General features: G+C 35.3%; 1 protein-coding gene across 1 annotated transcript in view; it reads left to right on the forward strand.

Moving 5' to 3' along the window:
* Window positions 1-14,206, forward strand: part of LOC148940821 (uncharacterized) — an 89,357-nt gene that overhangs the window by 56,357 nt on the left and 18,794 nt on the right. Inside the window, exons 4-5 of the mRNA XM_089105363.1 lie at window positions 8,466-8,607; window positions 12,539-12,716. Coding sequence (XP_088961489.1) covers window positions 8,466-8,607; window positions 12,539-12,716 — 320 coding nt within the window. The remainder of the gene's footprint in view (window positions 1-8,465; window positions 8,608-12,538; window positions 12,717-14,206) is intronic.

Here is a 14,206-nt window from a genome sequence, read left to right on the forward strand (position 1 = left end):
TATTTCAATGTCCTCTTGTGGCGTTATTGTGGCTTAATTTAATCCCTAGGTCAACAGATGGCTTTAAGAGAACTTAGAAAGCCATACAGCACCAAAGTATTTGTATATTAGGGATTTGTGAATGGTCGGGATCAAGTTCCGTTCAGAGACGTGAACATTTTTTTGTGTAGTAAGAAATAGTAAGTATAAATAACCCAGAGAACCTTTCGATCGAGTCCGTAAAAGAAATAGCGGAAAAATATAAAAAGGAGTGGTTTCATTTCAATGCATCGATCTTGTAATTCGATCTTGTAATCGATCTTTTTGACGTTAGGCCTTATTTTTAGGTATACATTTTTTAGCATAAAATTTAAGAATCTATCAAGTATTTTGGTGCTAAAGCTACAAGGTGTGTTACCAGAGGACATCACCAGATCATCTCCATAAAGGTTTATAAGCCATAGCTCTACTTCAGAGGGTACTCAGATGGGCCACTGTCAGAAAAGGTCGGGACCACTTCTGTAGCTCCAAAGAGCCAAAAAAAATGCTGTTAAAAAATTGTCACTCCAGGTACCTTATCTTTGATGCAATGAATTTATCACACCTTTAAACAATCATCTGTATCTGGATACATGATCAAAACATCGAAGCCTTCGGTTCCTTTTTAAAATACTATCTATTGTTCTGCAAAGGCTTCTAATCGAACATTTTAAGCTCTTGGCAAGCTTCACATTGCTTTTGTAAGCTGTAATGTTGATTTATCAGTGTCGTAAAAGGAATGGTATTATTACTTTTTGCATGCTTAATACTCCTGGAAATCTTAGGTACATATCTGTATGTATTTTTTGGCTAGAGATCAGCGAAAATTTCGGGGGGGGGTGCTTTTACTTCAGAATATATAATTTTACCTAAGCAACTATAATTTTACCTATTAGGCTTAGGTCACTTGTTCGCCTGTGAGTCCAAGCAAATTCAGCCCCCCCCCCTTTGCGTACAAGTCCAGTCAACATTGTCCCTCATGAGTCAGACAAATGAAAAGTGAAAACCGTGCTTATCTTAACAAGAACAGAAATTATCCTTAACTTTAATTTAATTTATTCACTGTAGAAAGCAAAACCATAATGATATTGACCGTTTGGGTATTTTTAACGTCACTAACATGGAAAAGGGTTTTCCAAAATTAGCTAAGGCCCTAAACAAATTTTTTCAACGTCGTGACTTATCTAGAGCGTTTTTTAACACCGGAAAACGAACAATTATCTTATTATGAACAATCTTGTTAAACGAACAATAATGACCAAGTGAAGCTCAGTCCCATGATTTACAAGTTATTATTGTATTTTTTCTGCCGCAATGCTGGCATTTAATGCGGAGCAATTAAAAATCCTAGACTGACTTCACAGCTGTCAAATGGAAATTTGTTTTTCTAAAAGCTTGGAATCAACTGATTTTCTATCATACAAATTGCGTTTTTAAACTCTTCTTACTTATGCTAAAGGCTTTCAACCTTCAGGGGTCTCTAATTTCAGCCAGCAGAAGATTTATGAAGATTATTAAGAGGGCTGGGTGAATGAAATAGTTTTACCAGAGTTGTGACCTATCTAGATCATTTTTCAAAACGGAAAATGATAGTATACGAATTTCCAGGAAAAATGATATCGCCGTTTGAAGAAAAAATCGATATATAACTCTGGAAGTTTACGCTTAAGCTTCCGCTTTTGGGCAAGCAAGCCTATAAAATTACCTTATGGAGGTACTTATTGCAAAAAAAGCCACGACAACAAACAGATAATAATCTATAATAGATTAATGAGTATATAATCAACGCAAAAAGAATAAAGTAAAAACTATCCTGTGATACTTAACTCTTTTCAACTTGCTCCATTCTTACCCTGCAAATCTTCTCATCCGTCTAAAAGTAGCATGTAACGGAAATCTTTTAGTTTGCACTAGAAATATGTCTACAATAACAGGATAGCTGCTCTTTCTTGACATCCATATTAAACGATTAGACCAGATATATTCTTTTGGACGAGGGCCGGCAGGAGGGTACATCCCTCTCCTTATTAATTTCAAAGATCTCTGACAAAAAGTCTTATGGTTCGGAGCTAAAATGCTCGTTCTGGGGCCTCGTCTAGAGCCCCCCCTATGAAAAGATTAACTGACCTTCCCTCTCCAAATCGTTGATGTGCAATAGGATGAGTGTATAGTTAAAACAAATTTGCTATTTCAGAATTTTCGTCCGATATTATTTCGGGTCTGTTTGGGTAAAGTGTTTTTTTTTTGTAGCACAAATGGCAGAAACAGGCACTATTCTGCGGCACAGTCTCTTAGTCAAACAGTTCGTGGTAATGAACTGTAAGTAAGGAGTGACCCGGCTCAATAGTAACCGAAACTCTAAAAAACGGATTTTGTTACCAATAGATGCATCAGAAGAATCAGATTTTTATGCTGATTTCAAATATATAAGTCTTACCTATCAAAAGTTACGCACCTGAGAAAATTTGCGTTATTTTCAAAAAAGGGGGAAACAACCCCTAAAAGTCATAGAACTCTAATGAAAATCACACCATCAGATTCAGCGTATCAGAGTACTATAGAAGCTTCAAGCTCCTATCTGCAAAAATGTGGAATTTTGTATTTTTTGCCAGAAGAAAGATCACGGATATATGTTTATTTGTTTTTTTCCCCCAGGGGTGATCGTAGCGATACAGTAGTCATAGAATATCGTGAGAGGGCTCATTCAAACGGAAACTAAAGGTTCTAGCGCCCTTTTTAAGTGACCAAAAAAATTGAAGGGCAACTTGGCCCTCTCCCAAGCTCATTTTTTTTACCGAAGTCACCCAATCAAAATTTTGAGATAGCCATTTTGTTCAGCATAGTCGAAAATCTAATTAATATGTATTTGAGGATGACTTAATCCCCCACAGTTCCCGGGGGAAGGGCTGCAAGTTATAAACTTTGCCCATTGTTTACATATTGGTTATTGGGAAGTATACAGGTGTTTTCAGGAGGAATTTTTTTCTAGTGGGGGATCGGGGTCGGAGTAGGGGTTACGGGGGAGGATCTTTCCATGGAGGATATTTCCTTGGAGGAAGGAACATTTCCATGAAGGGGATGGCAGATTTCCCAACATTATTTAAAAATACGATCAGAAATTAAATAATAAAAAAATTTTTTTTTCAACTGAAAATAAGGAGCAACATTAAAACTTAAAACAAACAAGAATTATTACGTTTATGAGAGGGTTCGCCCCCTAGTCAATACCTCGCTCTTTAAGCTAAAGTTTTTTAGTACTTTCAAAAGAGCATTCTATTCTAATTAACCGGCCTTAGTGATTCAGGGCTTTGTGATTCAACAAAATTCGAACTTTATCGTAAAGAGCGAGGTATTGACTAGGGAGAGAACTCCCTAATATACGTAATAAAAACATACGAATATAGAAATTCGTTACGTAAGTTAATTCGTAAGTTACGTCAGAACAAAATTTCGAGAAAGTTAATTAGCCAAAAGGGGAAAATTAATATGCGAATTTCGTTTTAAATATTCATGTACGGTGAGCCAAAATCAAAGCTGCATTAATTCAAAAACGTTCAGAAATTAACTAAAAAAACTTTTTTTTTTATAACTGAAAATAAGGAACAACATTAAAGCTTAAAACGAACAGAAATTATTCCGTTTATGAGAGGGTTCGCCCCCTAGTCAATACCTCGCTCTTTACACAAAAGTTTTTCAGTAATTTCAAAATAGCATTATATTCTAATTAACCGGCCTTTGTGATTCAGGGTTTTGTGATTCTAAAAAAATTCGAACTTGATCGTAAAGAGCGAGGTATTGACTAGGGGGCGAACTCCCTAAAATACGTAATAAAAACATACGATTATAGAAATTTGTTACGTAAGTTAATTCGTAAGTTACGTCAGAACAAAATTTCGAGAAAGCTAATTAGCCAAAAGAGGAAAATTAATATGCAAATTTCGTTTTAATTATTCATGTACGGTGAGCCAAAATCAAAGCTGCATTAATTCAAAAACGTTCAGAAATTAACTAAAAAAACATTTTTTTTTATAACTGAAAGTAAGGAACGACATTAAAACTTAAAACGAACAGAAATTATTCCGAAATTATTCTCGCTCTTTACTAGCGTAAAGAGCAAGGCGTTGAAGAGGGGACAGCCCATTTCATATGCGGAATAATTTCTGTTCGTTTTAAGTTTTAATGTCGCTCCTTACTTTCAGTTAAAAAAACTTATTTTTTTAGTTAATTTTGCTTAAAAACTACACTAGGCCTTTCAATTTTTTAGTACCTTTGACGCAGAAAGTGGAACTATTAAAAGATATTTGTGGTATCTGTACCCCCCTCCCTCACTGAAATTTCAACCATTAGCGGCACTAACATTACGAGTATGAACATCATCATCAATATATTCAGCTCGTGCTAAAGTTACACCAATGGATTTTCATTGACGACCTGTAAGAACAACAGTACAGTCAATTCTTAATTTGGAAAGAACGTTAAAAAGGGGTGCCATAAGTAGTGAATCCAGATCGCATAATGGCACCTTTAAAAAAAATGCCGCGGAAAAGGGGCGGGGGGGAAAGGTATTTTCGAAAATCTAGGGTGGAAGAGTTTTGGCTTTTTGTCAATTTGTTAAATGAAATTGCCAAAAGGGTATTTTTCAATGAAAATACCAAAAAAGGTATTTTTCCAAATCTAAGGTATTTGGTAAAACTTCTGGGGGGGGGGGATAAAGGTATTATTTTAAATCTAGGGAGGGGATTTTGTTTTTGATTTCTTCAATGAAAACAACAAAAATGGGTATTTTTCAACCAAAACACATAAGTGTTCTCTGAAATCTCGGGGGGGGGGGGGGATTCGCCTCCCCCATAGTTGGTACCACTGATCTCAAGGACCTCTAATTCATCGTATTTAGTATTCTACCTGAAAACATTTACTTACTTGATTCTTCGTTTCAATTTTTCTATAAAGAGTAAGGCAACAACTATGGAGGGAAATAATGTAGAATTTTGTTCTTCATTATTAAAAACTCTCTTTTTCACAAAAATAATTGGAATTTGAAAGTTAGAGGAGTCTAACCGTCAATACTCCCCGCGAATGATGTATTTTGTTCTTAATAATGAATTCTTAAATATTTACTGTGCTGGTCGATATCCATCTTATAACTTTTGTGATCAACTGCTTTATTATTTAATTGGACATATCTTATTTGTGCGGAAGAATTTGCTGCCACCCCCCAAGCAAAACGGATTCATCTTTTTTTACCTACTAGGTTGAAGGCCTTGTCAGTAAATTACGGTAAAAAATAATTTAAAACCTCCCTTTTGTAAGTTAGATTTAGTGTATTGCCTGAATTTTATTGCAAAAGCATTTGTATTCCGCAGCGAGCTCGGATGCCTTTTGGATGTAGTTAACGCTAAAATGAATAATTACCATCTCCATAGTTGTACCTAGTAAGCTGCGATTTAAAATCCACTTTATGTTGTTGGAGTCGTTCTAAAAAGGAGAGGAGAAAATTAGTAACTATTGTTAATAACTTCCGCCTGACAGGGTTGTGAGGCAAATCTTTTCATTCTCTTTTTTTTCTGGTAATAAATTTGGCTATTACCTTGTAAAAATACACCTGATATTTATGAAACATATAGTAAATGTCAGGTAAAACCTGTTATGGTAGTAGAAGGCTATCTAATTAGAGTACTTAGCTTTTCGAAACATTTATGCTTACAGTAAAAAGTATAACTGAATAGTTCGTGTCAGGTATTAAGTTTTTGGAATTATAATGGGTAGCAAAAAACTTAAACCTCTGGGGTGTTATTACAATACCTTCAAATTACTTTTTGAAAACCTTGGAGGATGATGTATCAATCAATATTGCGCAGAAGTGCACCATAAAGATCTTAGAAAGATCCCTCAAGAGGAATCTCAATCGACTGGTTACATTTCAGAGGCATAGTTGCTTCCTTGGAGTTTGGAAGACATGCCATGAGCTGTATTAAATGTTCCAACACCTCTAGTTCAAAGCATTGTTAGAATAGTTTTGTGCACTCAATACCCAAGTGGAGCTGCAGCTACACACATTAAAATATTAAATTATTTTCTGTGTTTCAAATTCTTGAAAAACAATTTTCTGTTAAAATCTTAAAAGTATCATTTTTGCCCTCGTGTAGAATTATGTGAGATACGTACTTTTGTTTTGGACACAGCAATATTTTACCATTCCCGCATGCTATGGATGGACAGAAGAACCCTTTCTCGAGATTAAATATTAGAAAAAAAAGTTTTTTCGACTGAAGCTGAAGAGGAATCTTAAAACTTAAAACGAATAGAAATGATTCATACATCAATAGGGCTACCCCCTCCTCAATCCTTTGCTCTTTGCACTAATTTTTTTTAGCAGTTTAAGAAAAGCTTCTTATTCAAATTAAACGGCCCTTGTGTTTCAGGAGTCGTTCTTAAAAAAAACTGGGTAAAGAAGTCAAACTTTATCGGAAAGAGCGATACATTGAGGAGGGGGAAGCCCCCTCACACAACTATTCCTCCGTGGAACCCCACCCCCACAAAAAATCTTCCACGGAAAATTCATACCGCGTAACCCCCCCTCCCCTAGAAATCCCATCCAACAATCCTCGCTGAAAATTTCCCCAGAAAATTTCTAGCGGACAATTCCCTTTGGAGAATTCTCCTTATTTTCATTTGAAAAAAAAAAAAATACTGGAACAAATTAAAGTTAAAAAAAAATCTGGGTATTTCGACCACACACACCAGTGGTCGTCATGAGGTCGAAATACTGGTGTAGGCCTATGTGGTCGAATTATCCAGATTTCTTGTATCTGTTTTTTCTGTTGAGGACTTAGCCCCATTTAAACTTCTATTTGTTTGTCATTGAAAGATAGTGTGGTCTTAGAAAAAAAATACCTAATTTAAGGCATTACATTGAAAATATGTTTTTATTCAGTTTTTGATCGATTTTTCAAATCATACCGATAATCCCTACCCCGCCACCAAATGAAAGTTTCTCCGACCTCCCCCCCCCCACTCGGAAAAACATCCTCAGACAAAGCCTTCCTTATAGAACAATATCCCCTGAACAATTCCCCCCGAACAATTCCCCCCGGCACATTTTTACATGTAAAATTGAGTCTCCAAGAAAAACTAAGACGAATGTGAAGAATTCCGTATATGAATTCTGGCAAATCTCCTGTGCGAAATTGCCCCCGAAAAATTCCCCCCAAAAGCTTTCCTCCACATGAAAAGTTCCCCCTGTAGAAAATAGCCCCCCCCCCCAAAAAAAAATGTCTATGTTTTCCAATAACAAATACTGTATGTAAATAATGGGCAAATTCCATAGCTTACAGCACTTTCATCAGGGACTATGGGGATCATGTCATCCCCAGAAGCATAATTAGTGGGCCTTTCAACTATATCGAGCAAAATGGCAATCTCAAAATTTTGAACAATTGTCTCTGGGAAAAAAAGCGAGGGAGGGGGATTAGTTGCTCTCCAATCTTTTCGATCACTTAAAAAGGGCACTAAAATTTTGAATTTCCATGTGAATGAGACCTCTACTGATTTTTAGGACCGTTGGTTCGATACGATGACCCCCTGGGAAAAGAACAATGATCACACATTCGTGATCTTTCTTCTGGCAAAAAATGCAAATTTCCACACTTTTGTGGACAGGAGCTTGAAACCTCTACAGTAGGATTGTCTGATATGCTGAATCTGATGATATGATTTTCGTTAATTGACTTTTCCTCCCTTTTTCAAAATAAAACAAATTTTCTCAGGCTCGTTGCTTTTGACGAGCAACATTTAACCTAAAGAAGTTTATATATATGAAATCAGCAGAAAATCCAATTCATTTGATCCATTGTTATCCAAATTCCTTTTTTAGAGCTTCGGTTAGTATTGGGCTGAGTCGCCACGAACTGTTTGAATGATCCAAATAAGATTCCTGAAAAAAATCAGAAAACATATTGGGTCAGAAGATATTTTTAGAAGAAAAAGGGGGGACCCTTGGACATTCCTTATATTTAGCTTGATTTAACCCCACAAAGAAAGATATACTCCCCAAAATGATTCATACGCACTTGCCTTTTAAAAACGAAACAGTTTTAACTTTATTCCTATACATCTTCTCGTCTTGCATTCGTAGGAATGGACATGGCTAGGGATCCTTTTAGGTAGTGGCGAGGGGACTGGCCAGCTACCGAGGACAACGTTTTTTCTTCTGTCAAAACTCAGCCTTATGCTCACAATGGAAAACTTTTCTATGGGTGTTGTAAGTATTCTATGAGGAATACCTACCTTTACCCCCTAAAATACCCATATATGTTGGCAAGTTTTATCGAATGAAAGCAATTATTAATTTGGGTCTTTAATCAAAACGTCAAGTTTTCTTATTTCTATTCGTGAGGTTACTTGAGTTAAATTTTGGTGATTTTTGACTAAACCTCTTCGTTTTTTAGACTGTTCCTATGAAGAAAATCAAATGTTGGGAAAGAGCACCAAGAAAAAGTTTCTTTTCACGTGAAAATGCTTGCAATTTTCTGGATTTTTGCAGAAATCTGGGAATCAACGAAAGTGTTCTCTTTGAAAGCGAAGGCTTGGGTGAGTTACTGTATGGATTCCTTTTATTGAGAATGACAGTCTGCAACCCTCTTTTACCCTATTTTAAAGACTTTCCCCGTCATTTCATTTTTTTTGGTGAGGGGGCTGGGAGGGGCGAGTTACTGTTTCTTTTACAATCCCTATATACTCATTGCCTAAGGCTGAGTTATTTTTTGGCATAACTGACATCCTTGTTCTGGCACGACGCGTACAGAGCTAGTATAATCAAAATCACTGTTATAAAATCCAGATTGTCCGTCTTTTCTTCCCAGTGATCTGATTTTTTTTTTAAATAAATCTATTTTTCTTTACAGCCTCTCAACCAAACCTGGCTTTCGATCACCCAGGATGAATCTAAAGTCATTTAACGTAAAATTAAATTAAAAAGGTCAAACCAACATCACAAAAGATCTAAACTTCGAATTTGATAGTATTGGTGCAACTGTAAAAGTTCCCTAAGCCCCCACCTGTTTCCCATACCTTCCTTCCTCTAGGAAGCTGGATATTTCCCTTTTTTAAACAAATGACAACTAAACAAAGACGTTCAACTATTAGCGAAGGCTTTGAAGTGTTCAACTATTATTGGTTGAACCACTAAAAGTTAGTCATAACCGTCTTTTACGTAAACAGAGGGGAAATGTAGGGAATATAAGGCTCCATCTCTTTTGTTAATCATTTCCTTATTGGAACCCATACAAGTAAACTAGTTCTTTTACGTAACCAGAGGGTTACTGCGGGGAGATCAAGGCACCCTTCCCCTAAAATTTTTATTGTGTTTCCTTTTTCTTAGTTTGGCCACCAAGAATGCTTCCCCTCTAAAGAAGCTTTAGAAAGAAGGCAAATAGAATAACAATGCTGTAAAAGGATAGATTCTCATTTAATGGCTCTAAAACTAAAAAATGCTGGGTTGGTCTATGCAAATTGAAACGACGTAGTTCTTGACTTCAAAGAAGATAGTTTTATCTTAGAATAAAAATTTCAAGATCCTACTACCCAAAGGATTGTGGTTTAAACGTGGGGCCCACTCTCTATAGAGCGGAGGAGGTAATTTAGTTTTTGATGGCAATCCGAAAAAAGTACCAAGTTGTCAGTGTTTTAGGTTTTAAGAAATGACCATTTTATGTCCCAAAGTTAGTATATTGAGGAGATTAGAAGTCAGAGGGGCGAATTTGTCTGGGGTATTTTTTGTGCAAGTGTAAGAAACGGCAGTTTAGAAATTAATCTATAAAAAAATCGTTATAATCTGCAATTGTATTTAAAACTTCATGCACAAAATACGTGATGGAACTGAGTGGCAAATTAAAGAAAAGTTTCTTCAGTTTAAGTTCTCGTTGTACTCATATATATTTAAACATTATATTGCGGCAGGCGTGTGGAAGTTGTATCACCGTAACAGATTTTGTGATCACTTGCAATTGGCTTCAAAAGAGCCTTAACGAAATATGGAATGGAAATAAATCAAAAATTAAAGAAAAAGCTTTCTGGTTCAAGTGTTCGTCGCACTACACAGCTCTCCAGAGATATTTATGGAACTGAATAATAAAATAGAAAAAAAAATTCCATTTCAAGTATTCATTGCCCATCACGGCCAAGGTTGCCACCACGGTCGGTTCCTAAAGTGTTGCAATAGCCAAAAATTTACGTGCTACACAACGATTTTCAGTGCTACAGTAAAAAAGTTGACTGTAATAGTGCCAAAATAGCACTTCCGTGCTACAAATGGCAACCTTCAGAGGTATTTAAGAATTGTTTAGGAGCAGTCGTGTAGAAGTTAATCTATCAAAGGAAAAATTTGCCTTTTAAGCTGTAACTGCCTTTGAAACAAACTGGACAAAGTACCTGATGTGAATGAACAGCAAAATAAAGTTAGGAGTTTTCTAATACAGAGCATCAGTCGATATAAACACTTAGACTACATATAAACATATACAACGATATAAACACACAGACTAGAGTCCAAGATAGCTGTCTCTCTCGACCAAGGGAGCTCAAAAAGTGTCTCAATGCTTGTTGAAATTCCAAATTAGATGAAGGAAACTGACCTTGACTATAGGCTACTAGAATTCTAGAACACTAGAACAATTATACATTATAAATAACTGGATTTTATGCTTTCTCCGTCAGATTGATTAAATTGATCAGAGTACAAAATTTGAAGGTAAAATTAAAACCTTTTGATTGGCTGGCCTAGTGTACTATAAAAGATAAACTAACCGATAAATCAAATTTAAATTTCGGTCTTTGAAATTTAACAAAAGTGATTAAAATCAATGAGTATCATCTCAAAAAAAGAAATGAAAGAGAAGCGAAAAACACGCAAATTATGTTGAAAATATGGGATAACTCGTAGAGATCTTTGGAGGTCTGAGTCAAGAGTTTGAATCATTCGCACTTAACTAAATTTAAAAATTCTGATTCAAGGCATTTTACGATTTTTATAGCTTTGCTTAATATATGAGCTGATGTATCATGCAGAGGCTAAAGAGGATGCTCAAAAAATTTTGAGTAATTATTGAGAAAAATTCAAATGTTTTGAAATAATTTGCTTCTTCGAAAATTGATATTTGGTCATTACTTGATTCCCTGCAGTAGTTTTAAGATGCATCACTTAAGAAAAAAAAACCATAATCCCCCCGTCACAATCTAAAGAATACCCAAAAGCCTTCTAAAGCCTAAATGTTTGATCTAAAGAATTCTTAACCATGTCCTTAAAAATTCAAATTACCCCCTTTCTGGTGAAGTTTGATCGACATTGGCAACCACGCCATACATTTAAATCACTTGTATTTGTTTTGTATGGATATATTATGCATTGAACCAACAATAAAATATTAAAAATATGAACTTCAAATTAAAGGATAGGGTAGTGGGACATACATGAGAAAAAGTCGCAGACACGGAAAAAATTTGGGAAAGACTTTTTCCAAAGTACCTTTTTTTACACCGAAAGGGAAATGGCTACCACGGTTGCCACCCGGTGAAAAAAAAAATCACTAGATTTTAGTAATTTTCTGGTTGATTTAGTGATTTTCTTCAATAATCTAGTGATTTAGTGATTTGTTTAGGCAATATAAAAAATCACTAGAAATAGTGATAAATCACTAGGGGTGGTAACCCAGATGGTTACTGAATTGTGTTGGAAAAAATTGGTAAGAACCCACACACAACTACTTACAATGCGCTCTTTTACGACGGTAAAGTTCATATAGCAACTGCTTTTTTAAAACCTAAATTCGTTATACCAGTTACGTGCTATGAGTTGCTATTGTTTATTTTTCTGTGTCTTGAACATAAAACAAGGATTTGTGAGACATAATGAATTTTAAGAGCTAAAATTACAACATCTAACGTTTTATTACTTCACAAAAAAAGCTCTTTAAAAATAAAATAAAATTTCAAGGCCATTTTCGAACTGATAAACGTGTAAAATTAATCTCTCTACTGATGAAAAAAAAGGTAACACGGATATAACCTAAACCTTTATTTTGCAAATATATTTAATACGGGAGATGCTTATAGTTTTAATTCTAATTCTAATAAGCTCTAAAAAAGGAAAATAATTTTACATTATTTTTTGGGGACTTATCATCAACAGTTTGTTTTTAATGCCAAACGAAGCCAATTGAAAAAAATATATATATATTAAGGGAGCTGAGATTTGTTCATAACCTAGTGCTAGATATATAGCCATGTATTTTGGCCAGATTCTGATTGTAAAAAGGCCAGATTATGGCCTTTTTTTAAGCATGGACTGGACGCATTTTTGGTGGTAATGATTACAAGATTTTGAATCTGCATTAAAAGGCTCAACGAGCGGTGTGTTCATATTCCAACCTAGTAAAGTAATGTAAAAAAAAAAAAAGTAAATTTACCTGAGATATAATATTTAGCATTTAATCAGTTAAGTGCAGTTCACCTTTCCATTTTTTAGTCCTTCAAAGCCAGCCACGGAATGTCGTCCTGTGCCTACTTGATGTGGGGAGGAAAGCTGCTCTTCTCGGCATGGATGCTCCTGCCTTAATTCAATTAGAAAGGGATATTGATCGTCAGCTATACGAGCGTAATGATGACGACATCCTAGGTACTTTATCTCAGTCAAGAGATGATGGGTGAGCCTTAAAAAATACTATCATGGGTAATTTCTGTAGTGTTAGTCGAAAACTGTAACATGGGTTGTTTTCGCAGGGGTTGTCCACTTTATACCGCCTAGTGTAGAATTCAGCACACCACATCTTCTGTCACTCGAAACCAGCGGTTTCGATTGGAGGGGAGCTGCTCCCCCTGCCAAATTTTGAAAATGCCTTTTTTTGTTGTGTTTCCATGAAAAATCAAAAAAACTGCAACTTACCCCCCCCCTGGATATTGAAAAATACATTTTTCCACCCCTCTAAATTTTTGACACCACTCTTCGAGGTACTCTTCCGTCATGCCCCACGTTTTCGCACCATGCATGGCACACTTTGCAGCACGTGCGGCAAACCTCCACCAATCACTCCACCAGGTTGTCTGTATATACACGATTTTTGTAAGTGGACAACCTTTCCATTCTGTCTCACTTAAATTGTCAGGTGATGAGGTGTTAGTGTCATTAGAATTTCCACAGAACAACTATTGCAATTCTAAAAGTGATATGTTACGTGACACAAATTAAACCGGTCAGACCAATCAATGGAATGCTCTATTAAGGATATGAGCTACGAAAAACGTTTTGATTTAAAAGTCAATTAAAGCCTTTGTACTTGCCACAGCCGAGACCTGTGCTTAAACAACTCAAAATTAAAGAAAATCAAATGTTTAAAAAATATTATTAATATCTCTAAATAATTATTTTTAATATAATATCTCTCATATTGAAAAATTGGGACCAAAATGGCTAACCAATCAGAGCTGACATAATTACGCAGCATTCAGTTCTATGGTAATTCCGTCATGTGGGTTTGGCGGTACTTGTCTATTATATAAAACGCACTCGAGAAGTGAAGTTAGGTGAATGCTAATGAAATAAAACAGAATTACGATGAAAATATGATAGTTTAGAAACAAATTTAGGCTATATATTTGCACTTTAGGGGGTGGGGGTAAGGCATAGCATATATTAAATACGTAGCCTAAACTAAACTATTTTAACCTAACTTGGCTTGTATGCCAATGAGTTGAGTAGGGGTTAAGCTTTATTACTTTGGGCTTCATACGAACTTGTCTTTAGACACATGATTTGATGACGAATCTATTGTCTCAAACATTGGTATAATTGGCTAGCAATATTTAAGCAAATACCGGGTGAATTTTTATTCTAATAACGTTTGGTGTTTTATTTTGCATTTTTTGGCTCCAACAAACAATGCAAAATTCTTTTCCTTTTTTAGAGCTTATTAGAATTAGAATTAAAACTATAAGCATCTTCCCTATTAAATATTTTTGCAAAATAAAGGTTATAAAGCAATAATGAATAATTGTGTCTATGGTGCAACTGGCTAGACCATTACTGTAAATGTTAAAGAGAATGTCTAGAAAAAGAAAAAAAATGAAAAAAGAAGAAAAAAAGACACAATGGTAGCATATAATTGCGTATGAACGAACTCATGCAAAAGTCAATCCA

Source organism: Artemia sp. Qi Xiang Cuo, chromosome 19 (genome assembly GCF_049724085.1).
Source record: "Artemia sp. Qi Xiang Cuo chromosome 19, ASM4972408v1, whole genome shotgun sequence".
NCBI classification, from domain to species: Eukaryota; Metazoa; Arthropoda; class Branchiopoda; order Anostraca; family Artemiidae; genus Artemia; species Artemia sp. Qi Xiang Cuo.